This window comes from Biomphalaria glabrata, chromosome 11, assembly GCF_947242115.1.
Source record: "Biomphalaria glabrata chromosome 11, xgBioGlab47.1, whole genome shotgun sequence".
Lineage (NCBI taxonomy): Eukaryota > Metazoa > Mollusca > Gastropoda > Planorbidae > Biomphalaria > Biomphalaria glabrata.
The window spans coordinates 16,419,503-16,443,853 of record NC_074721.1 but is presented as its reverse complement, the minus strand read 5'-3'; the positions used below and the strand labels follow the sequence as shown (position 1 = coordinate 16,443,853).

The 24,351-nt window shown below is 35.9% G+C and overlaps 1 protein-coding gene across 2 annotated transcripts in view; it reads right to left on the bottom strand.

Moving 5' to 3' along the window:
- The window catches only part of LOC106072964 (exported protein YdbA-like), a 56,178-nt gene extending 32,206 nt beyond the window's left edge, over positions 1-23,972 (bottom strand). The window contains exons 1-4 of one of the 2 annotated variants that reach the window (XM_056004101.1): positions 23,813-23,896; positions 14,340-14,402; positions 13,572-13,652; positions 4,135-4,224 (exon numbers count right to left, since the gene is read on the bottom strand). In XM_056004101.1, coding sequence (XP_055860076.1) covers positions 4,135-4,224; positions 13,572-13,639 — 158 coding nt within the window. In that variant the 5' untranslated portion in view covers positions 13,640-13,652; positions 14,340-14,402; positions 23,813-23,896. Of the gene's footprint in view, positions 1-4,134; positions 4,225-13,571; positions 13,653-14,339; positions 14,403-23,812 lie in introns of both variants that reach the window. The other variant, XM_056004100.1, reaches the window with a different exon arrangement.
- Between the last annotated feature and the right edge of the window lie 379 nt (positions 23,973-24,351).

The following is a 24,351-nucleotide window of genomic DNA, read 5'->3' as shown; positions in this document are numbered from 1 at the left end:
AAAAAAAAAGAAAAGAAGGAAGTGTTCCGGCTATATTAAACATTATAAAGCCTGGGAACAAATTAAGGGGCGTAGCCGGTGTGTACTGCTAGCATTGGTAAATTGTACACATTTCTCCGTCTTGTGTAAATGTTCTGTCTTATTACTTTGGTGTATTATTTCGGTAAAAGACAAAGTTACAAAGACAGTTTGTGGGGAAACGCAAACTCAAAATCGGCCTCCGAAGTGATCCACAAAGGCAGGTAAAAAGGAAAGTTTCAATAGTTTTAAGAACATCGGAATGAAATTCTATCAAAGAAAAATGACTGAGAAGAATGGAGAAAGAAGGTTGACAGATCTTATGTGGTGCCCCAGCGGTACAGCAGACCAAGGATATATAAAAGTGGTTTAAAAAATTAGATTTTTTGCTTGCCGAAAAGAAAAAAAAGCAGCCGTTGCATCAAAACTTTGAATGGTCTAAAATATTATGGTGTCAAATTTTCTTTTCTAGTATACGAGATCTAAACCGGACGGACGGAGGGACAAACATTCCATATAAAACTAATAGCATTATTTCCCCTTTCGGAGGCCGCTAAAAAAAAGAATTGAAATTTAAAGCCTGTGACCACTTATATCGTTATAAATAAGTTCCTAAAGATGTTGTTACTAAGGGGTTAAAAATATAACAATAAAAAACATTTAGCGCCTTTTTAGCGGCCCCCGTAAGTGGAAAAGGCCGCAATTAGGTTTGTGCAAAATGTCTGTCTGTCCGTCTGTCACACTCAGATCTCGAAAACTAGAAGAGATATGAAAAATATTATTTCATCATTAAATGCGGCTTGAAAAGTTTAGGTGCAACGGCTACTTTTTGTTTTCTAAAAGCAAACCGTTTAATTTATAAAATTAATTATGGAAGCGATTTTTTCATAAAAATACACCAATTCTAAAACAATTACGTAAATGTAAGGGAGGCAATGTTACAATATGCTAACAATGATTGACAATTTATGTGTATTTTCAGTATCACTAAGTCAAATATATTTAAAAAATGTACAGGAAATGATTACAACAAATATAAATAATAGTTAAAGATGTTTTTTCTGGTCAACTAGCTGCTAAAATTAAAAGAAAACATTTCTGTTTGTTTAAAAAGGCTAAGAATGCATTTTGTATGTAAATATCACGCAAATTTTTTTAAAATGGACTTTTTATGCAGCCATTTTCGTGCAGTAGCGTAACGTTGCAACACGATTATGTGCTAAACCAATTCCTTAAACTTTTTTAAATAATCAGATTTTATTTATTTTTTGTTTAGTGCCCCCATCCGAATAAAAGAAGATTATTTTTGTGCGTTTTGTCTGTTGGTCGGTCTGTCCGTCGCGATTAGATTAAAAAAAACTGGAACTCTAAAAGCTATTGAAAATCTGATTAACCCTTAATGTTCCTCCCGTAACATCTCAATAGTTTTAAGTATAAAAAATCGATTGTTCCGGATTTTTTTGTGCAAAACTAATCAACGCCAACAAATGTTTGTTTGCTCTTCTAACTTATATTACATTCAATTTCCATGCTTAAACGTTGCAAAAACACATTATCAATAATATGTTGTTCGTTTTTTATGTAAATAGCATATTAATTCTAAATCAAAATTTCTATGCTGACTTATATTTCATTAAGTGTAAAAATGTTCTGGATATTGTTTTATAAAACATGAATTATGCCTAATGATTGTTTGAAATCGCATAATTTACTAATATTACACTTATATTATTTGACAATGCGTCACTATAATTTGGTTATCAATATCAAATTGTTCCGTATTTTTATCTTTAAACAAATTTTAAAAATATCGACAATAGGTTGTTCAGGGCTTTAAAAAAAGTAATTTACTAGAATTGATTACTGAAAATTACTTTTTAGACATTTAATTTTCTTGCTGAAACATAACATAGAAGTTTTGTAATCAATAAAGAATGTTCCGGATTTTGTTTCTTACAAATCGTCGCCAGAAATTTCCGAATTTATTTAAAAATCTACTAACGCCAAATAATTGTTTGAACTCCCTCTTCTAATTAATAAACAAATAATCTTCTCACTTACGAAATAATGTTTTTACGGATTTTTATGAAAAATATTTTAACTCACTTCTCTCTTATGGTACAATTAACTTTCTACCTAAAACATTAAAAAATCTTATTGTTAATATTATGTTCCCATTTTTAAGGAAAACAGAATCCAAACACCAAAGTAAGGTATGAAAGTCTCTCCACATGGCTGTAGTACATCTAATTTTTATACGAGACCATCCAAAAAATTTAATTAACGGTATTACATTTATCTGAAATTCTTATTTTCTTTTACTATTTATACAAACATCCGGAACAATCTATTATATAATCTTTTCAATTGTGTTCATACCTAAAAATTATTGCGATGTTTTGAAACGTAAAATAAAGGTTAATCAATTTTTAATAATTTTTAGTTGTTGTTTTTTTTTATATCAAGATAACGGACAGACCAACTGACAGAAAAAACGCAAAAACAATGCGGCTTTGATCCTCTTTAATTAAATTCTATTAGAACTCAGTGCACCAATGTCTATGAACCCTCGTTAAATATCTCGTGTAAATAAAGACATTTTTTTATGGTACCGGTACTAGCCTATTGTGAGGTAATGGAATTTTTTTTCTTTGACGTTATATGAATGGACTCTTTAAATGTAATGCTAAAAGAACTCACTCGGTGCACCAATGTCTATGAACCCTCGGTAAATATCTCGTGTAAATAAAGACATTTTTTTATGGTACCGGTACTAGCCTATTGTGAGCTAATGGAATTTTTTTTCTTTGACGTCATATGAATGGACTCTTTAAATGTAATGCTAAAAGAACGAACTCGGTGCACTAATGTCTATTAACCCTCGAAAAATTGCTCGTATTGATGAAAACATATTTTAGTCTAACTAAGCCGTGTGACGTAGTGTTTTTTTTTTCCTTTGACGTCATATGGAATGAATTCTTTAAATGAAATGCTAAAAAAAACGCACTCGGTGCACCAAAGTCTATGAACACTCTATAAATGGCTCGTATTGATGAAGGCGATTTTTAGTCTAGCTAGGCCGTGTGACGTAGTGTTTTTTTTCCCTCTGACGTTATATGTATTTAATTCTTCAAATGAAATGCTAAAAGAACTCGGTATAGTAATTGTTGTAACCACGCTCCCGCGCTACACTAATGGTGTGCATCTGAGCACTCCTGAACACGACTAGTGAAAGACATATTGAGACAGGAAGAAGGACTGTTGTGAGCCGGCTAGGGGTCATGGGAGTCTGAACAGTCTGGTGCTGAGTGTTGTCCTGTGTGATTCTAGGAAACTGTGTGGGAGACCTGGAGCGACACTGGGAAGTGTGTCGGTGGTCTGTTCTGTGTTCTGGTATGAAGTAGGACTCTTAGAACTTAAGACATATTACTCCCTGTGACTTTATAGCAGACGTCCAAGTCTAACTAGTAACTATTACTATTTGTTGATGCTTATACTAGTTATACTAAATAAATATATCGTTTACTGTTGCCGACCTGTCTTTTGTTAAGTGCCTGCTTTAGAGAGTTAAAACATAATGTTTATTAAGCCTTGTTATGTGACTCGCGTTTAAAAAAGGAATGATATCTTGATTTAGATCTAATCTAAATTTTTAAAACTAGATCTAGATTTTTATTACAGTATATCTAGATCTGGATTTATATTCTAATTAAAATTATTTTAGAGTTTAGATCTAAAATTTCTAGATCTAGTTTAGACTAAAATAGACTAGATTAAGATGTAGAATTTCAATTTCTAAACTTAAAGTGTAAAAAATAGTGTAGATTTTCATTTCCAAACGTTTTGATCAATATTGCAATGTTATAATATACTAAAACTAATCTATTTTTTTATTAAATTTAAATTTAAATTTACGGCAAATGAATCTTTGAAACATTATTACTTTTGACCATCAAAATTAAATCACCTCTTGAATATTATTTGCGAATATGCAGATCCGACAGGGATCCGACTTCGACGGGGGCCGCCTCTGAGTTTGTGTAATACAAACTCTCTTTGTAATCTTGTTTTTTTTAGTTAGACGTGAAATTATTTTTAGAAAGAATGAGAGTTTACCTGCATTCGTTTTCTTCATTGTCACAACAATCTTTTGTCGAGACACATCTTTCTTCTTTAAGTTTACAGCTTGTGTCTGGAGTAGCAATGCTATATAAAAGTTTCAAGCTATTAAAATGCCTTATACAAAGTCTTAAAAACGTTAGGGTATACCTACAACATAAATCATAGTCACGTTTTGTTTTTCTTGGGATTGCTAAGCTTGATGTTCTTGATGAGATATATTTGTGACATATGGGGATTCGGAGGTGCCGTAATTATAATTCAAACACTTTATGAAACTATGAAGTGACACAGGCTGATTTAACTCTTTCTCTCCTTAATTATTTACCACATTCTGGTGGAATCAACATTGGTATCGTCAGTTAGGAGAGAAAGAGTTAAAACCTTTCTTGAATGTAGTGGTGTAAACTTGAACTTGAAAAATGAATGAGTGTACAGTTTATTTACAACGTAGATACAGGATACAATAATAATGATCAATAAAAATAAGCCAATTATTTGCTTTAATCCTAGCGACTACAAGATCCAACTCTCTAACCAACATGTACTAGCTCTCATTTCAAATAAGCTTCTCTTCACTTATATATCCAGCCCTAGAACCATCTAGAACTATTACGTCACAAATCACCTTCACCTTTAATTTAATATAATAATTTTTAAAAATTAATTTTTAAATTTAAAATTAGATTTCTCTGCTGTAACCTTGAACTACTTTTCTATCCACGTCTGTCTGGCCTTTTCATCTTTTCCTCGTGTCAACGTGTGACGTAATATTTAGACAGATTGACCTAGCTTTTGTGACCGCCTTGAGATGCCAAGATGTTTATGAAAAATATGATAGACATACAAATGTATAATTTTAATGATAAAAATGTAATTATAAAAAAAGAAAAAAAAAGGCCTTAATGTTGTTATTGGTAAAGTAGACTTTCAGAACTAGACATGGAAAAGACCCGCACCTGGAGAATAGTTTTTTTTTTTATCTACCCTCCAATTTCAGAAAAAACAACTTTTAAATCAGGATCGTGAAAATGGCGACAACATGAAAAAAGGGGAACATTGGAAGAGGCTCTTTCCATGGCTAAAGACAAAGAGGAATAGCAAAAGACAAAGGAATGGAAAAAGACTGTCCTTTGACCTTTTGAAATAAGTGAAGGTGAAGATGGATGGCGAGAGTTTTTATGTAACATCTCTAAACTGTTTATTCTTTTGCATAAATTAGTCGCTATTAATTAAGAGAAGAAATTGTTTTGGAAAATTTAGAATTCAAATGAAAACATTGGAGTGGAGCAAATGAGTTTTGATTTTTTTTCCTAATCTCCTTTCCAAACACTTTTTTCAATCTTAGATCCTTATAGTGTATAAACAATCCTGGGTCTATAACTCACTTTCAATGTATATTTAAAATGCTTACAAATATGTAAGAGTGTAAGCTAGCTTCATTTTCCTAATTTTTTTTTTTTTTTAAATATTGCAAGACAAATTTTTTGTTCTGAAACAAAATGAAGGTGTCAACGACTAAGACTCAGACTCAGGACGTAATCATCTTCTTTTTTGAAGTAACGTCTGCATGGGCGTAGCCAGGGGGGGGTTCTTGGGGTTCAAACCCCCCCCGAAATGAAATCCCCCCCCCCCCCCGCAGGGGGGAACGGAATTAAGTGACTGATAATTTTGCTTTCATTTTGTTTATTTTAGGTGAGATTTTAATACTAAATCATCACTTACCACAGCACAGCCGAGGCAGTTTTGAGTTAAAAACCCTCTACCAGGGGGTTTTGAGATTTAAAAAACACCTATCAGGGGGTTTTGAGATACAAATCCCTCTACCAGGGGGCTTTGAGTTTAAAACCCCTACAGGGGGTTTTGAATTTTAAACGCCCTACCAGAGGTTTTTGCAGTTAAATCCCCCTCTTCTATAAAACAAAACAAAAAAAAAATGCAAACAACAATCCCCAAATTCCAACACCACAGTTGAGGAAGATTTTGATTTTAAAACCCCCTCCAAAATTTACGATAAACCCCCTCTTCAATATAAAAAAAGCAAATTACACACTCAAAATTCTATGAGCGTAGCCAAAGGGGTTTTGATTTTAAACCCCCCTCCCCTCCAGTTGAGGTTTGAAGCTAAAAAGTACCTCTTCAATATAAAAAAAAGCTAATTACACACTATAAAATCTATGAGCGTAGCCAAAGGGGTTTTGAGTTTAAATCCCCCTCCTCCAGATGGCTTTTTCTTTAAAGTTTAAAACCCCTCCAGATGGTTTTGAGTTTAAAATTCCCCTACAGAGCGTTTAGAGTTGAAAACCTCTCTCTTCAATATTATTTTAAAGTTAACTACAGTCACCAAATTCTAAGATCGTAGCTAAATGGGGTTTTGAATTAAAAACAAAACAAAAAAACTCCAGAGATTTCTTAGTTTAAAACCCCTCAACAGATGATTTGACGAAAAAACTTTCCTTTTCGATATAAAATCTAAAGCGAAATACAGACATGTAATTCCAAGAGCGTAGTCAAGAAAGGTTACAAATTTCTACCAGTGGCTTGGGCTCCATTAATAAAGTGTGAATAGTCTTGTGCCGAAATTGAAAATCATTAAATGTGTCTCAACAAAGATGACTAAGACAGATTTTAGGAGTCAGTCATAGAGATCGGGTCTAAATCAAAGAAATCATATGCCGAATTGGGAGTCGAATCCTTAGTAAGGTTGTGACAGAGCGTCGCATGAGGTTTTGCGGGACATGTTCTCACACAAAATGAATTACGCAAAATAAGAGTTGCGTAAACAGCTTGCCGGAAAATGCGCCGAACGGCGCGAGAGGGTCTAAGTCAGTAAGAATAGCACATTAGGTTTTTGAAATAAACTTTTAATAGCAAGATAATGCACTGTAGATACCTCAGAATATGCATTTTGTTGGCTTTCAATACCAGAAATAGTGCTCGGCGGCGGGGCTTCGCCCCGCGCTGGGGAGCGCTGCGAACTCCCCCAGACCCCTTGCTAGCAATACAATAAACAATAAACGTCTTCCGAAAGGGTCAGAATGTAATAAAGATTATGTACACACACACACATATATATATATATATATATAAATATAAATATATATATATTGTTATAAACCTGGTGGTGGCACAGATGGGGGTAGTGGTGTGTGTGTAGTCAGCCGACGCAAATCGCCCCAGGCCAGCGCTAGACGAGCGGTCAACCGTGACGAGTTTCGACGATCGGCCGAGACGAGTATCAACATGATGGTTCGGGAAGGATCGACATCGTGAACCGAGCTCAGGAGTGTCACGAGGGATGTAGTCATCTGACCACCCAGAATGGTCGAGCGGCGTTCTGTCCGGTTCGAGAAGGCCAGTAGGGACCCTATATAAGAGCGGAGGTGTCGCAGTCAAGACGGTTGAGAAAAGGGGCTCAATACAGCAAGGTTCACGACAGAAGGTTCAGAAAGGAGGTTCACGACAGGAGTTCAGAACACGGTCGACTACAGCACAGTTCAACGGTGTGGTTCTGTACGGAGCATTACGACGGTTCAGTGCGGAGTACTGTCAAGTACAGTTGAGACGAACGGCGTCTTGATCTTGGTCTGTGATCGAGTCCGACACAACGAGCCCAAGTGTGTGAAGTCAGTCCCGAACTGTTGAACCCAGTGCAAGCCCGGAACAAGACGGAGAGACCAGTGCAAGACTTGATACGGCGGAACGGTGTTATCGGAGAGATATTTGTTATCGCAGAGCTATTTGTACTGTTCTACGTGCTGCCCATTGTACAGTATTGGCTGTTATTTATGGACATTAAACCTTTACGTTATTTTGGAGCCCTGACTTGTCAAGTTCTTTAAGTTGGTGGTGTATGGTGCAGTTTGCAGAGAGCCTGGATAGTGAGATTCGTAACAATATATATTTTTTTTCCGCCGGGGGGGGGGGGGGGGGTCAAGGGGGAATCCCCCCCCCCAAACCCTCCCCGAAAAAAAATCCTGGCTACGCCCATGAACGTCTGTATTATATAAGATAAGATAAGACTGCTTTATTGTTCCTTATGGAAATTTGTTGCAGTTACAAGTAGTGATGGGAATTGAATAAACTTTTAAAAGTGAAACTAAAACTAGTTATCAACTAAAATAAAGTAGTTAAACTATTAGTTTATCATGAATTTCAAAGTATAGTTCAACTAACCTAAAAAAAATTAATTAAACTATAATAAACTTTTTTTGGGGGGGGGGGCGGGGTGGACCTAGAAATATCTATCCATAATAAAATTAGTACTAAGGAATATGTTTCTTACATAAACGTTACGGTAATGCACAATAAAATAAAAAAAAGATGTCTAAATAAATATGTGTGCTTGTATTTTTGCCTTCAATTAAAACCTTTAGAAAAGAATGGTACTATTTTTTTTATAAATTACATTAACTTATTATATAACGGAAAATTTTAATTACTTATACCGGTAAATTTTAAAATCTTATTAAATAACATGCAATTAGAGTTAAAAAATTAGATCTAGTAACCAATGAAATAGAAACAAAATTGTTAGAGTTTTAAGAAACATTTAAACGTTTAACTATTTTATAGTGTAAAATACATGCTTGACTAACCATGCCAATGTGCTATTTTTTGACTGACCACTAAAAATACTAACACTATTACATAACCGTTAAACGCGCAATAGAAAAAAAACAGGGTGGTCTTGTCATTATGGACTGCACACTCAGTACACTATATAGGCCTACACATGTACGTCTATTTGGCCAGGTTGTTCAAATCAATCTATTTACTTTCTGGTCAGGAAGGGTGTGTAACTATTTTAGTGTAAAGAACATGCTTGACAAGCCATGCCTCGTCTGACCACTCCACATTTAGCAAAAACACTATTGCATAACGCGTAATGAAAGAAATGCAAGGTAGTCTAGTAGTATCATCAACTACACACGTACAGTAGGCCTACACTAGGCCTCGTCCCATATGCTAGGACTAATTTGTACAAATACTCCTTCTTCCCTAGTGCTATTAGAGCATGGAATGGGTTGCCTGAGCTAGCCAAGAAAACCAGGGACTTGGCAGAATTTAAGTCATTGGTTAATATGCATGACTAAATGCATGACGCGTAGGACGTAATTATCTTCTTTTTTGAAGTAACGTCTGTATTATATTAGATAAGATAAGATACGTGTGCATATCTAGCTGACCAGACGTTAAAATCAGTTGGACAAAGTCTATTTACTTTATGGTCAAGAAAGGGTGTAAATTAAGATTTTTTTAATAGAGTTGGTTATCGTAATGCTTTAAGATCAATCTAGGCCTAACTGTCGATTTTTAGATTTCAATAATAAGTCTTAAGACTATCAAAAGGGTGTACTTGATGTTCCTGCAGTTCATAAATTATTGTTTGCTGCAAATGAATTGATCGAAACCACTAAATATTGATCTAACTCACTAATCTAACTCCCACTAGAAACTGAAATTAAACAACACCACGTGTTTCAAAAAAAAAAAAAAATCGGAACAGCCCCATTCATAATATTGCAAAGAAGCTTTTAGGAAAATATGTTTAACAACATTTTATTATACTGCTACTTTCAATTGTAAATATTTAATCCCATAACTTCTACCAGCATCTTACTTTACCCTCTTCAAATGCAGACTGTCTAAATCGTTGTTAACTTCATCATTTTTTTGATAATCAAAGTTATTGATATCACATGACCAGAAAATAGGGATGTGCTTTTCAACCCTGACCACATGTTGAAAAGTTGTACAAATTTTAATTAACCTTCAGTTAGTAACTAAAAAAAAATTAATTTAACTACGATTTTAACTAAACTTTTATTTTCTAGTTATGCAATGGCCTGAACAAATTTTGTTTAGTTCAACTAAAAGTTTCGAACTTTTTAGTTAACTTTTGGCCATCACTAGCAACAAGGAATTTTTTCTCATATAAAAACAACACAACAAAACCATTCACATACATAGAACAGACACAACATAAAGAGCTCATTCAGCAACCACACACAGGCATCTTGGTCATTTTCATGTTTCCTGATCAAAGGGTGGCGTTGATATAGTCTGACAAAAGAAAGAACGAAGGAGTTTTTGTACCGCTCTGTTCTTGTCTTAATTTGACAGTAGTCGCCCACCTGGCGGCGACTTGACGTAGCTATGATGAACGAGAGGCTGTTGTCTTCAAAGATTTTTCCGATTTTTCTTGGGCATTTCTGTTTAAAATTGTCCTTGAACTCTTTCTCTCCTATTTGACGATAACATCCCGAACTTGACCTCATCAAATTAAATTAATTTTAAATTTTTACAAAATTAAATAATAATTTACTTTGCGTTCTATAAAAAGAGCATGCTTTCCATTTTAATTCTCTACCAATAAAAAAAACCCATTCAAACAAACGACAAAGTTATTGAAAGCTTACTCATAACAGGGGAGTGAGAAGGAAATGAGCAAAATCAAGAATTCCTTCAGAATTTGGAAAAATAATTACGGAGAAAAAGAGTTAAACATGATAATATTTGAATGTGATTTTTGATGCCCTTTTATAATGTTTTCTAGGCGGCGCAACAGTTTAGATGAAGCGTTGCCTTGCCAACAAGTTATTCCGTATATTAGCAGATTTTGTATTGTGCCGTAAAAATTATCTAGGATCGTAATTGAATAAATTTAATATTATTTAATGAACGTATTTTTCTCCGCGGGCGACACCTAAATTTCCCTTTTTTAACATATGAGACGCATTTCACTAACGGGGTTTAATGTACCTTTTTTTTTCTTGGGTGCATTTTCAATGTAATTAGGGCTTATTAATTCATATAAAAATATCAACCTAGTAAAAACAATATTCAAAATAAATTAAACATTTTAATATGTATATGCAACAACAGTTTGTGTGCAAATTTCCTAAAACCATCGTTGTTTTGACGTCTTTTTTTTTTTACCGATACAGTCCTACTACAGTCTACAAGAGGTTTCTCTTTACATATAAGTAATTATTAGGATTAATATACCAAATAAAAACATACTTGCTCTACACAAGTCTAAATTGGCATTCAATAGGATGAATAGACAAAGACGTCAGGAGAATGCGTTTGTGCAAATAATAATTCACAGTAGTGGTTGGCTAACATGCGGCTTCACTCTTTGACTGTGACTATTCTACAAATTATGTGCACATAAGTGATTGCCTAACATCAGTATACGCATAAATTGCGCTTGGCATTAAAGGTCTCCAGTACTAGAATTTGAAGGTTGTTTGATGAATGACTTAGCTTATTGGCGTTAGGGTCTATTTTTCAAGAGTATTTCTGGGTTCGTTGGACGATACCAAGGATGAAGGCGATGAAAAAGTTGAATGTTTTGTCAGTTGGTGGAGAGACCTGCAGTTCCGGCTCCCCCGGCAGTTCCAGCTCCTACCTCATCGTAGTTGCCGAATGAACCCCCTCGAGCTTGCCAAAAGGGACCGGTTTTCGGTTATGGTTTTAAAAGCCATGTGACCAATGTAAAAATAAAGCCACACGACTCCGCCCCCAGTGTGTGGGGGAACTTGGCGAGCCTAGTAGCCACTGCATCTGACTCACAAGGCTAGGTATGGAGGCGAAAAACCTGGAGTTTGGCGCGCTAGAGGTAACAGCGTGTCATAAAGGTTGAGAGGTCTCTGGGTCAGTATTTCCAGAAACACCGGGGCATTGCACAAAGCCGCCAAGCCGACGGCATTGGTAAGAAATGACTTCTAATTTTTTTTCTTACGCTAAGAGAAGCAGGCAGTGCTGACAACGGTTCAGCAGTCTTGGACACCAGTCCAGGGCATTAAGCTATTGTCTCACAAATGAAAATTCATCCAGCCTATTATACCGCTCCGTCCTAATGTTTAGTGGACCTACATTAACCATTATTACTGGGCTTGTCCTAAAGTTTCCACAAACAAATCTTAGTGTTGTTAAGAACTGTCCTAGAGCCATAGATTCGCTCATGTAGACTCAAGTCTATCTACGGTTGAACTGCCCCTAAATACAGTGATCGAAGCATGTCTGCTCGGGCTTCACACTTTGTGGATGCCATCTTCCGCACAATGCAAATTTCCCTGAGGCCTTTCTTGCAATTTCCTGGATGTGCTCACACATTTTTAGTTAGCGATCTAAAGTTACATCAAGGTAATTGGGTAGATTATCCGTGCTGAGAACCCCTCCTTTAAGGGAGAACCGGAAATGCTGCTCGAAAAGGCCAGTCCCGAAGTCCCGAGCGTAAAAAGAGAATAGACCGTCTTGGAGGTGTTTATCTCTATGTTTCATTTTGTGTTTGTATGAGCAGAGCATATGGAGATCTTCTTGCAACACTTTTTGTATAGAAGTTTCGCTCCTTCCAGATTTCCAAAGAGCATTATCATCAGCGTATAGCAGCTTTTGACATTTTAACTAAGCCGTTAGGTAATTTATGAAGGCCTTGAAGGAGACGCATGACAGAACAGAGCTCTGGGGGAGGCCATGCTCTGGGTCATTTCCCCTGAGACTTCTCCGTACATTATGGTTCTTGTTGTACGGTATTGTAGGAAGTCTCTAATCCAGTAATATATCCGTCCCCGCACCCCCACGACTCGTATCTTATGAAGCAAACCAGGCAGCCATACTTTATCAAATGCCTGTTTTAAGTCAATGAAGACTGCGTATGTGCTTTCGGTCCTTTGGAATCCTTCTGCTACATTCTGCACAAAGATGTTGACTTGCTCTATAGCGGACATTTGAGCCGTGAAACCAGCCTGTTCCGGGCACTCTCAAAGTACCAAACCAGACGCTCATTTATCATTTTCTCAGACATCTTTCACACACTAGTTGTAAGTTAGATGGGTCTGTAGCTCTCAGCAGAGGAAGCATCTTTTACCTTTTTGGTATAGGAAAAATGGTGGAACGTTTCGAGGAACGTTTTGTGTCCCTAGGCAGATGACCATCTTTCCAGGTCTTTTTTGCAAATGCCTAGAGCACAGCAATTTTCTCTCTCTTTCTCTCTCTCTCTGTAACTTCTTCTCTCTCTCCTTGCCTGTTAAAGTTTGTGTCTCCCTTTTGCTTTCAGTTTATCTTTTTGTCTCTTTCTCTCTTTTCAATTTGTTTCTTTGTTCGCGTCTCTAAGTTTTCTCTGTGTTTTGTGCCTGTTAGTAAATGTTGTAAATCTTTTAAAGCCTGATAGCCAATTTGGCAATGCCATAAAGTTGGAAATTCTGAAAGCCAATTTGACCATGTCGTAAGATTGGAAAGCCTGATACCAATGGTCTGGCCAGTTTGAGCTTACACATTATCAAACAATTAATGCGACTTCTAGCAGACCATGACAAGATTATCTAGCATTTTATTCACCATAGCAGGCGGTCTTTAAGCTATACATCTTTAAATTTCCAAATGCTTAAGCAATTGAGAACATGTACTTTAAAGTTTATATTTACCTTTCATCAGCAGCTAAATAGTGCAGCACGAGTAAGACGAAAATCACAAGCAGATATTTCCCAAACATATTGGAAAGATTCCTTGGAAGAAAATAAAGAATATTTCTAAATATTTGTATTTTAAGTCTTTTTTTTTGTCTTTAAAAAATGTTTTTTTATTATTTCAAGAGATTGTGCTGAGAACAAATATTGAAACCGATATATCCGTATTTTTGTTGTTGTTTTAGCCGAATGTTGGCTTTTGATGTTTAGATTTCAAAGAAATACAAACAAGAGCTGTTAAAGTTCAATGAATAAAGTTAAACAGCTGACGTCAATTTACTCTTTTTGGCAGTCATGTACAAAGTTTCACACGATATTTCTCGCATATCAATATTCTCGAATTAAGTTAAAACTTTAAGTTAAAACTTTGAGCAATCAATTAGAGCTAAAGACAATACATGAATCAATAAAATTAATCAACTACTTAATTATTTGTTTGATACCTGCAAGGGAAATGACCCTTCAGTATTCACTAATAAGGCGATATATGTGGGGTTTTGTCCCCTAAGATATATATATATATATATATATATATATATATATATGCGTTATTTCTCCCATATATTTTCAAAATCCAATTGTAAATTGAAACAATTATTTATTTAACGTAACAAAACACGAATCAATAAAACATAAATAATAAAAAATTTAAAAAAGACAATATCTTCATTTTTTAAATTCAAATATAATAAAATTATATATATATATATATATTCAATGTCGAACCCTTGACACAGTCTGCTACTTGAACTGACGAGTTTTTTGATGAGGCCAGCGATGAAGACAAACCTGGGCGATCATTTATTGGAATGCTTGTCATATGAACTATGGAATCTAACACTAGAATTAAAGTTGTGATTTAGAACTCTTAAGATTTAGTCTAGATGTACTTGTAGAGCTAAAATCTAGATACAATCTATATTAGATTTACGTAAAAATATAAGCAACACTTATAAACTTCAATAAAATGTAAGCAAATTTAAATGTACTTAGCTATAAATAATTACGGCTGACTACGCCATGTTGGCTCTAGACCTAGATATAGTCTATAGCCAAGTTTGTTATTTTGTTTTTGAAAACTTATAACGGTCAGACTAGAGTTTTCTCCTTGTGGCCATCGAGCTAGTAATTCTTTTCTCAGCAATATTAAAAACTGTTAAATTTCTAGGAAAGTCATTATAGCTGTTTTTGATGTGAGCGTGCGACCCCAGGTCTATTTGTTATCTATTTTTATCTGTATTTCGATCTGTTTACTTTATATAGGCCAGGCTAGAATAATTTAATTTAGTGTCTTTTCTTCTTGCATAGGTCAGTGCTGTGTGTTTGTAGTTTCCGCTATTTATAACTTCTGCTAGTTTCAGTCTTTTTCTGTTATTTGTGTTTTACTCGTAGAGGAAAAGTAGTTTTAAAAATAGTTAACTAGCCTTAGAGTTGTTGGCACTGTTTCCATTTCTTTGTCCCTGATTAGTTCTACGTATTTTTGTCTTTAGCGCTTAGGTTAGGTTAGTAGTTATTTTCTAATTTCAGTCTAAGTGCAAGTCTAGAAGCTGTATAGGGTCCCTGTACGAGTTTAGAACATAAATATCTTTCTTCTTCCTTTTTGTATTTTTGTAAAATTAAATTTTAAGGTTCTCTTTTTAATGCTGTTTAATTTGGTATATAATGTTGTGTAGTCCGTGTCTTTAGTAATTTAACTAGATTTTATTATAGCGTACGGCTAGGTACAAATTAGGGAAATCAGTAGTCCAGTTTAGTTTTAGGTAATTAGCGTGACGTCATGCTCTCCGATATTTTCGCGCTGACCAGTTATAGCTAGCTCCGGAACCACGTTGAGCCCTCTTTTGTCTTGACCAGTGGTCAGTGCTGACAGTAGTGCCTGTGTAAAGTTAATTGTGTGTAGTGTAATTTCAGCTGGGACCGCCTGTAAGTTGGAAAATGTTTTTATTGCTACTTCTTTAGTTTATATTTGTATTAGTTATTCCTACATCTACTGTTATAGTCTAGATGTAGACTGATTAGTAGTGATTAGTAGAGTGACATCACTGGCTAGTTAATTAGCCATGATTACCTCTGATGGAACCGGATGTTCCGTAAACTTGAGTAGCGTCACCCCCTTGCGTCATCCTTAATGATCCCCTTATTGTTTGTCCATGTGTAAATATTTTATGTCCCCTATGTATTTTTATTAATATCTTATTGCTAGGATAACCACTCCATTAAGTTGGCATGTTGCCGATTTTAATTTTTAATGTAGAAGATGGCTGTGTCCTACTCAACGCTCCATGATGGCGGCTTTGTTAAGCCAAATCTAGATTTGTTATTGTTGTCTAGCCCAACTGGTGTTGTGGCATAAACATTAACTTTTACTCCGGTATTGCTTTCATTAGCTACAGGCTGGTAGTGAATATTACCTTATGTCTGTATTATTTTGTATGTGTTAGTCTAGATCTAATTCATTATTATTTTGTTATTATGTCTTATGTTTTATGTATTTGTAATTGCAGGCTATAGTTCCTGTCGTTACGTTTACTGCCTAACTGTGCGGTAGTACTGTCATTATTTCCACTGCCTAGCTGCCTTTATTAGTATATTATTGCCTTGTGATCTAAAGGACCCTTCTCTTTTATTTCTGTTAGAAAATATCTAAGGCCTCAAGGACTGGCAAAAAAAAGCTATTGTAAAACTGCCTAAAAAAGAGAAATCCGCAGATTGCAATAACTGGAGGAGCATTACCATTCTTTTCACAGTGGTGCAAATTTTACACTTTTCTAAGGAAACGACTTTAACAGGCTGTGGACAAGAAGGTCAGAGGTGAGGACGCAAGCTTTCCAACAGGCAGATTGTGTGCTAAGTAGATCTTCGTACCATGAAACATAATAAAACAAAGTCTCGAATACCAACGTATAAGAGAGTTGAAAAGTGCTCATGAAAAATAGAGACTAAGTCATCTTTGAATACTTCGTCCAGATATTACGACAACTCTACAGACAATCCAGCTTTTGAATGAAGGAGTTATTTAACATTTAGACAGGAGTGAGTGTGCATCTCTCTACTTCTCTTTTCCTCCAATCCATCGACTACGTGATGACGAAAACAATGATCTAGGCATGGCATGAATTTAAATCGCTTGACTGACTTGCACTGATAAAGGTTAAATGGGTGTCCCTCATTAATCTCAAATATAACGTGATAAGCTGGACGGTCTGCAAAAATAGGCAGCATCTCTACAAACACAAACAGAATATGATCAGCTAGACATGTTTGCAAAGATAGACAGTATCTCTACAAACACGAACAAAATGTAATAAGCTGGACCAGTCTGCAAAGACAGGCAGCATCTCTACAAACACAAACAGAATGTGATCAGCTAGACATGTTTGCAAAGAAAGACAGTATCTCTACAAACACGAACAGAATGTGATCAGCTACACCAGTCTGCAAAGATAGACAGCATCTCTACGAACACAAACAGAATGTGATCAGCTAGACCAGTCTGCAAAGATAGCCAGCATCTCTGCAAACACAAACAGAATGTGATCAGCTAGACCAGTCTGCAAAGATAGACAGCATCTCTACAAACACAAACAGAATGTGATCAGCTACACCAGTCTGCAAAGATAGACAGCATCTCTACAAACACAAACAGAATGTGATTAGCTACACCAGTCTGCATAGATAGACAGCATTCATACAAACACAAACAGAATGTGATCAGCTAGATCAGTTTGCAAAGATAGACAGCATCTCTACAAACACAAACAAAATGTGATTAGCTACACCAGTCTGCATAGATAGACAGCATTCATACAAACACAAACAGAATGTGATCAGCTAGACAAGTCTGCAAAGATAGACAACATCTCTACAAACAGAAACAGAAAGTGATCAGCTAGATCAGTTTGCAAAGATAGACAGCATCTCTACAAACACAAACAGAATGTGATCAGCTAGGCAAGTTAGCAAAGATAGACAGCATCTCTACAAACACAAACAGAATGTGATCAGCTAGATCAGTCTGCAAAGATAGACAGGATCTCTACAAACACAAACAGAATGTGATCAGCTAGATCAGTCTGCAAAGATAGACAGCATCTCTACAAACACAAACAGAATGTGATCAGCTAGATCAGTCTGCAAAGATAGACAGCATCTCTACAAACACAAACAGAATGTGATCAGCTAGACATGTTTGCAAAGAAAGACAGTATCTCTACAAAAACGAACAGAATGTGATCAGCTACACCAGTCTGCAAAGATAGACAGCATCTCTACAAACACAAACAGAATGTGATCAGCTAGGCAAGTTAGCAAAGATAGACAGCATCTCTACAAACACAAACAGAATGTGATCAGCTAGATCAGTCTGCAAAGATAGCCAGCATCTCTGCAAACACAAACAGAATGTGATCAGCTAGACCAGTCTGTGAAAAAAGGCAGAATCTCTACAAACACAAACAGAATGTGATTAACTACACCAGTCTGCAAAGATAGACAGCATCTCTACAAACACAAACAGAATGTGATCAGCTAGACCAGTCTGCAGAGATAGACAGTATCTCTACAAACACAAACAGAATGTGATCAGCTAGATCAGTTTGCAAAGATAGACAGCATCTCTACAAACACAAACAGAATGTGATTAGCTACACCAGTCTGCATAGATAGACATCATTCATACAAACACAAACAGAATGTGATCAGCTAGATCAATCTGCAAAGTAAGGCAGCATCTCTACAAACACAAACAGAATGTGATAAGCTACACCAGTCTGCAAAGATAGACAACATCTCTACAAACAGAAACAGAATGTGATCAGCTAGATCAGTTTGCAAAGATAGACAGCATCTCTACAAACACAAACAGAATGTGATCAGCTAGGCAAGTTAGCAAAGATAGACAGCATCTCTACAAACACAAACAGAATGTGATCAGCTAGATCAGTTTGCAAAGATAGACAGCATCTCTACAAACACAAACAGAATGTGATTAGCTACACCAGTCTGCATAGATAGACATCATTCATACAAACACAAACAGAATGTGATCAGCTAGATCAGTTTGCAAAGATAGACAGCATCTCTACAAACACAAACAGAATGTGATTAGCTACACCAGTCTGCATAGATAGACAGCATTCATACAAACACAAACAGAATGTGATCAGCTAGATCAGTCTGCAAAGTAAGGCAGCATCTCTACAAACACAAACAGAATGTGATCAGCTAGATCAGTCTGCAAAGATAGACAGGATCTCTACAAACACAAACAGAATGTGATCAGCTAGATCAGTCTGCAAAGATAGACAGGATCTCTACAAACACAAACAGAATGTGATCAGCTAGATCAGTCTGCAAAGATAGACAGCATCTCTACAAACACAAACAGAATGTGATCAGCTACACCAGTCTGCAAAGATAGACAGCATCTTTAGGTACACAAACAGAATGTGATCAGCTACACCAGTCTGCAAAGATAGACAGCATCTTTAGGTACACAAACAGAATGTGATCAGCTACACCAGTCTGCAAAGATAGACAGCATCTCTACAAACACAAACAGAATGTGATCAGCTACACCAGTCTGCAAAGATAGACAGCATCTCTACAAACACAAACAGAATGTGATCAGCTACACCAGTCTGCAAAGATAGACAGTATCTTTAGGAAGACAAACAGAATGTGATCAGCTACACCAGTCTGCAAAGATAGACAGGATCTCTACAAACACAAACAGAATGTGATCAGCTAGATCAGTCTGCAAAGTAAGGCAGCATCTCTACAAACACAAACAGAATGTGATCAGCTAGATCAGTCTGCAAGATAGACAGGATCTCTACAAACACAAACAGAATGTGATCAGCTAGATCAGTCTGCAAAGATAGACAGGATCTCTACAAACACAAACAGAATGTGATCAGCTAGATCAGTCTGCAAAGATAGACAGCATCTCTACAAACACAAACAGAATGTGATCAGCTACACCAGTCTGCAAAGATAGACAGCATCTTTAGGTACACAAACAGAATGTGATCAGCTACACCAGTCTGCAAAGATAGACAGCATCTCTACAAACACAAACAGAATGTGATCAGCTACACCAGTCTGCAAAGATAGACAGCATCTCTACAAACACAAACAGAATGTGATCAGCTACACCAGTCTGCAAAGATAGACAGGATCTCTATGAACAATCGCGATGCCTATCCTGTCATAGTATGCCGAATAGAAAAAGTATGGGCTATTTTCCAATTGTACCGGCCTATTTGGAAAAGCCAAACTATTGGTCTTGAAACAAAAAATTTATTCATTTAAAAAAAACAGTTATCTTATATCCTAGCCAGCATCTCTACAAACACAAACTCAAATACAATGTGAATAGCTAGACAAGTTTGCAAAGGCAGTATCTCTTTGTTGAGATTCATTTTGTTTTGTTTATTTTGATTTAATTTTTATATATCCCATGACGTCATGCCAAAAACAAAGACTAGGATTTGTTAGGGAATAAAGAAAACTGAAAAACGTATTAGCTTCTCAAGAGTTCGTCAGTATTTGACCACTGAATTTTTTTTTATTTGGCTTAATTATTTAGTTAAACGACGATATAGGCATATTCCCTTCGTCGCTTTTGAAATGGTTATAAAGTGATCATCATTCTAAGTTGACTTTTTGTTTTCTCTTTGACTTTCCATGTGTTGAACTGAAAGATTTGGTTGCTAGCATCCGCTTCGAACAACTTTCTGATCCGGGCAAAGTCCACAGACCCAGACTCGAGACCGTTATTACAATGGTAAATCAGACAATTCTTCCTTATTTATAGCTCTAACGATATGAGACCTTTTTCATGATGTAAGCTGACTTGATTGGAAACGTCTATTTGGTTTAACAGAAGAAATATTGACTTCCATCAATGGGGCATTAGGTTTTCCTATTACAGTAGTTGTAATTGTACCAATTATTCACAGAGAATCTATTCAACGGCTGCAGTTTAATATCAAAATAGAATACTAGCTATATGTATCATTAGCTATTGAGTAAAGCTCCAAGTGAGTGAGCAATCAACAATAGGGCCGCTATTTGGAGATATGAATCTTCTAAATAGTCGAAACATAATTCTGTATTAATTGATAATTTCGATTATGTTATGGTCTACGGTTATTATAATAATTTCCATGTCTATTACTATTGTAATCGTTTGCTAGGCGATTGCTTCTGCTGAGTTGCCAACAAATATTTAGCATTTTAGTAGAAGGAGCATGGAATGTTGAATTTCTGTTTTCTGGTCTTAAAGAAATGGCAGATGTATAGTTTACGTTAGGTCTATTTATGTCTTTGTTGAGATGAGAATCTTTTAAGTTACTGATAACACAAACAAGTTTTTAAGTGAAGAAACATGTTAATGTTTCTTTCAATAAGGTAAAATTGAAATCAGTACTGTTTAAAAGTACATTGTCTATAATGAACTTATCCATTTTGTTAATATCCTTTTTTAAAATTAAAAATAACATTGTTAAATGTTTTGATTGACATATTAAAAGTCCTCTTTCTTCTTTGGTAATATCAATAAAATGTTATACAAATATCAATATAGAGATTTAGATTTAAATTACAATAGAACACCAAGTTTAAATGTGATGAAATAACAGCAAAAACACTTTTCAATTTTTCTTATCTGATCTTATTGTTGTATTAATTGTATAATTGGATATTCAAAAATACAAATATGTATACAATAAAAAAAAATTATAGTAAGGTGATTTAATAATTGAGGTGATGCAATGATTGCTAAATTTTACAATATGGATATTCACTGCTCTTTTTATTACGTCAACTGAAATGGACTTTCTCCTTGTTACATCAGTCTCCGTATAGCAGATACTTTCACAATAGTTTAACTCATGATTTCATTAGAAACAGTTTACACTCTGCATAACTATTGGAGTTTCATTAGAGTAAACATACACATAATGAGTAGTTTGGGGATAGAGGGTTATATTGAATGAAGGGCGTGGTGGTTGAGTGGTTAAACGCTTGGCTTCCGAACCTGGGATCCTGTTTTCGAAACCCGTTGAAGACTAGAATTTTAAATTTTGGGATTTTTAGGCCCCCTGAGTGAATTGAAAAGTGGAGAAAAAAGTCATAATGTATGTAGGACTATTTTAAAAGGCGTAGAATTATGTGTGTGTGTGTGTGGGGGGGGGGGTTATGATATTGGTAATGTGATTCACTGGTAAAAATGTGTTTTCGGAAAGGGAGCATTGTAAAGCGGGCCGTGCCATTAGATGTAACAGATACCTAATACTAAAATTCAAATGTTTTGAGGGGCGATTAAAAAAGGGGGGGGGGGGGGGCTCAAGACAAAAAAAAAATTATAAAGAAAAAAACAAGTGATATAGAGTTGTCAGACCAGAAATGAATGAGATTGTGAGGTCAATTTAAAGCTGGCCGTTCCAGTCAATTAAACATTATATATACCACAATACTTTAACTAAACGGGGGTTGTTGAAATGTGGGCTATTGAATGAGCAAAAAAAAAAGTGTTTGGAGCGGTACATCCAAAGTATCATGTGAGCATTGGCAGGATGTAATGAGACAATAAACACACGGATAGCAAAGACAAACAGAAGTAGAGACTCGTTTGATCTCCTGGCAATCAAATACAGAAATGAAAAGTATATGATATAATGTAAATTGTTCGCATGTAAATTATGAGTGAGTATGGTGTGAATGTTTTTTTTTTATAATTATTATGTTTTGCTTGGTGTAAAGCCAAAATGTAAGACAAATTGATAATAAAGATTATGATTATGATTATTATTATGTTAGAAATGAACGGGTAGTCATTCTCTGGCGCTCCCAGGGTCGATTTTCGCTAAAGAGAAACAAAATTCATCGTAGTCCCTTTAACAGTTTCCACTGAGGAATTTTCTGGTGATGTGGCAGGTCTGCAGCAGTACCGCCCTCTGACAGGCAACGAAGATGTTCCTATGAATGTTAAGGGCCTTGAAGGTGTCTGTGAGTACAGTTGTTATTACCCCCTCGGTTGATATAACAATGGGGTATATTGTTTTTTTGGACAATTTCCATAGACGCTTAATCTCCAAGCCTAGGTTCTCATATTTTCTTTGTTTTTCTATCTCAGTTTTTCTTAAATTATGAGACAGTGGTACGGCGATATTGATAATGGTAGCGGTTTTTTCTTTTTTATCAATGAACAGCAGATCCAGGCGATTGAAATCTACCGTTTTGTCGGTCAGAATTGGCCTATCCCAGTACAGCAGATGTTCAGTAGACTCGAGAACCTCTTTCGGAGAGTATTTATAATAAGGGGGAGTGTCCTTACCGATCAATTTGTACGTCAAAGCTAGGTGTTGGTGTATTACCTTTGCAACTTGTTTATGGCGACCTAGGTAGGCTGATTCTAATAGGGTTGGACATCCTGCCATAATATGTTTAATCGACTCGCTCACATTTCCACATTTTCGGCATTTGTCGACAACATTGAGTTTCAGGATATGCTTCTCGTAATTTTTTGTCCTGATTACTCTGTCCTGTATTGCTGTAACAAAGCCTTCTGTTTCAGGGTAGAGATGACCTGCTTTGAGCCATGTTAAGGAAGCAGCCTTGTCGATGTTGTCCCCATGTAATGAAGCCGGAAATTTTCCGTGGAGTGTTTTTTCTTACCATTGGCGAATCTCATGCCCTACGTCATCCAAACCGACATTGACATCAGCATTGTGTAGGTTCTCAGGGGTTGCTTCGCAGTCATATTTGCGTAGAAAGGAAACTAATTTGTTGCTGGAGGCGAGCAGTTTTGATCGTATTTTTAAAACTTGCATCTTACACAATTTGAAGATGTTCTGCAATCCACGACCCCCATCCTTCCTGGGCAGGTATAACCTTATGGTGGAGGACTTGGGGTGTATGCATCGAAACTTGGTTAGTAATTTTCTAGTGAGTCTGTCAATGTCATGTAGGTCGGTGTCAGTCCATTTGATCATACCGAACGTGTAAAGGAGCGCTGGGACGGCCCAGTTGTTTATTGCAGTGATGAGATTACTGCCAGACAGTTTGGTGTTGAGGATTTTATTAACTCTTTGCTTATATTTACCAAGAAAGTCCTCTTTTAATTTATTATTATTAATATTATTATTATTATATAGTCTTGAAAAAGAGCAACTAGCGAAATTGAAACTACTTACAGAGAGCGCACTGTTCTGTCACTGTGGTATTGCAATGAGAGCTGGATGCTGAAACAGAGCTATTCTTCTGTATTTAAGAACATGTTGCTTAGATTGTGCGCATGCTCTTTTCCAAACATTAGACGTGGCGCTCAATGAAGCTAGTGGACCGCCCTAAGTAATATTTTGCCTTCTCTCATTGGATGTAGTTGAGCAAGATACATGTCAATCTCTCTGGTGTGATGCATTGGCCGTCCCTTTTTCGACGTGGAACATTCAAATCTAAGCATTTGTTGGTCAAAATATTTGTAAACACTTTTTTTTTCAAGAGCTTAATTAAAGTTGAGTGTTCTTTGCATCTAAACTAGCTAAGAAGTTCGATTTGAATAAATACAAACTAACTTTACATCCAAATCCTTTATTTCTTAAGATTTTTAATCAGAACATTATCTGTACTTTATATGCCCTGTTCATGCTCGTAGCCAGGGGGGGGGAGGGTTGGGGCTCAACCCCCCCCTCCAAAATAAAATCCCCCCCCCCCCCAGGGAATTAAGTGACTG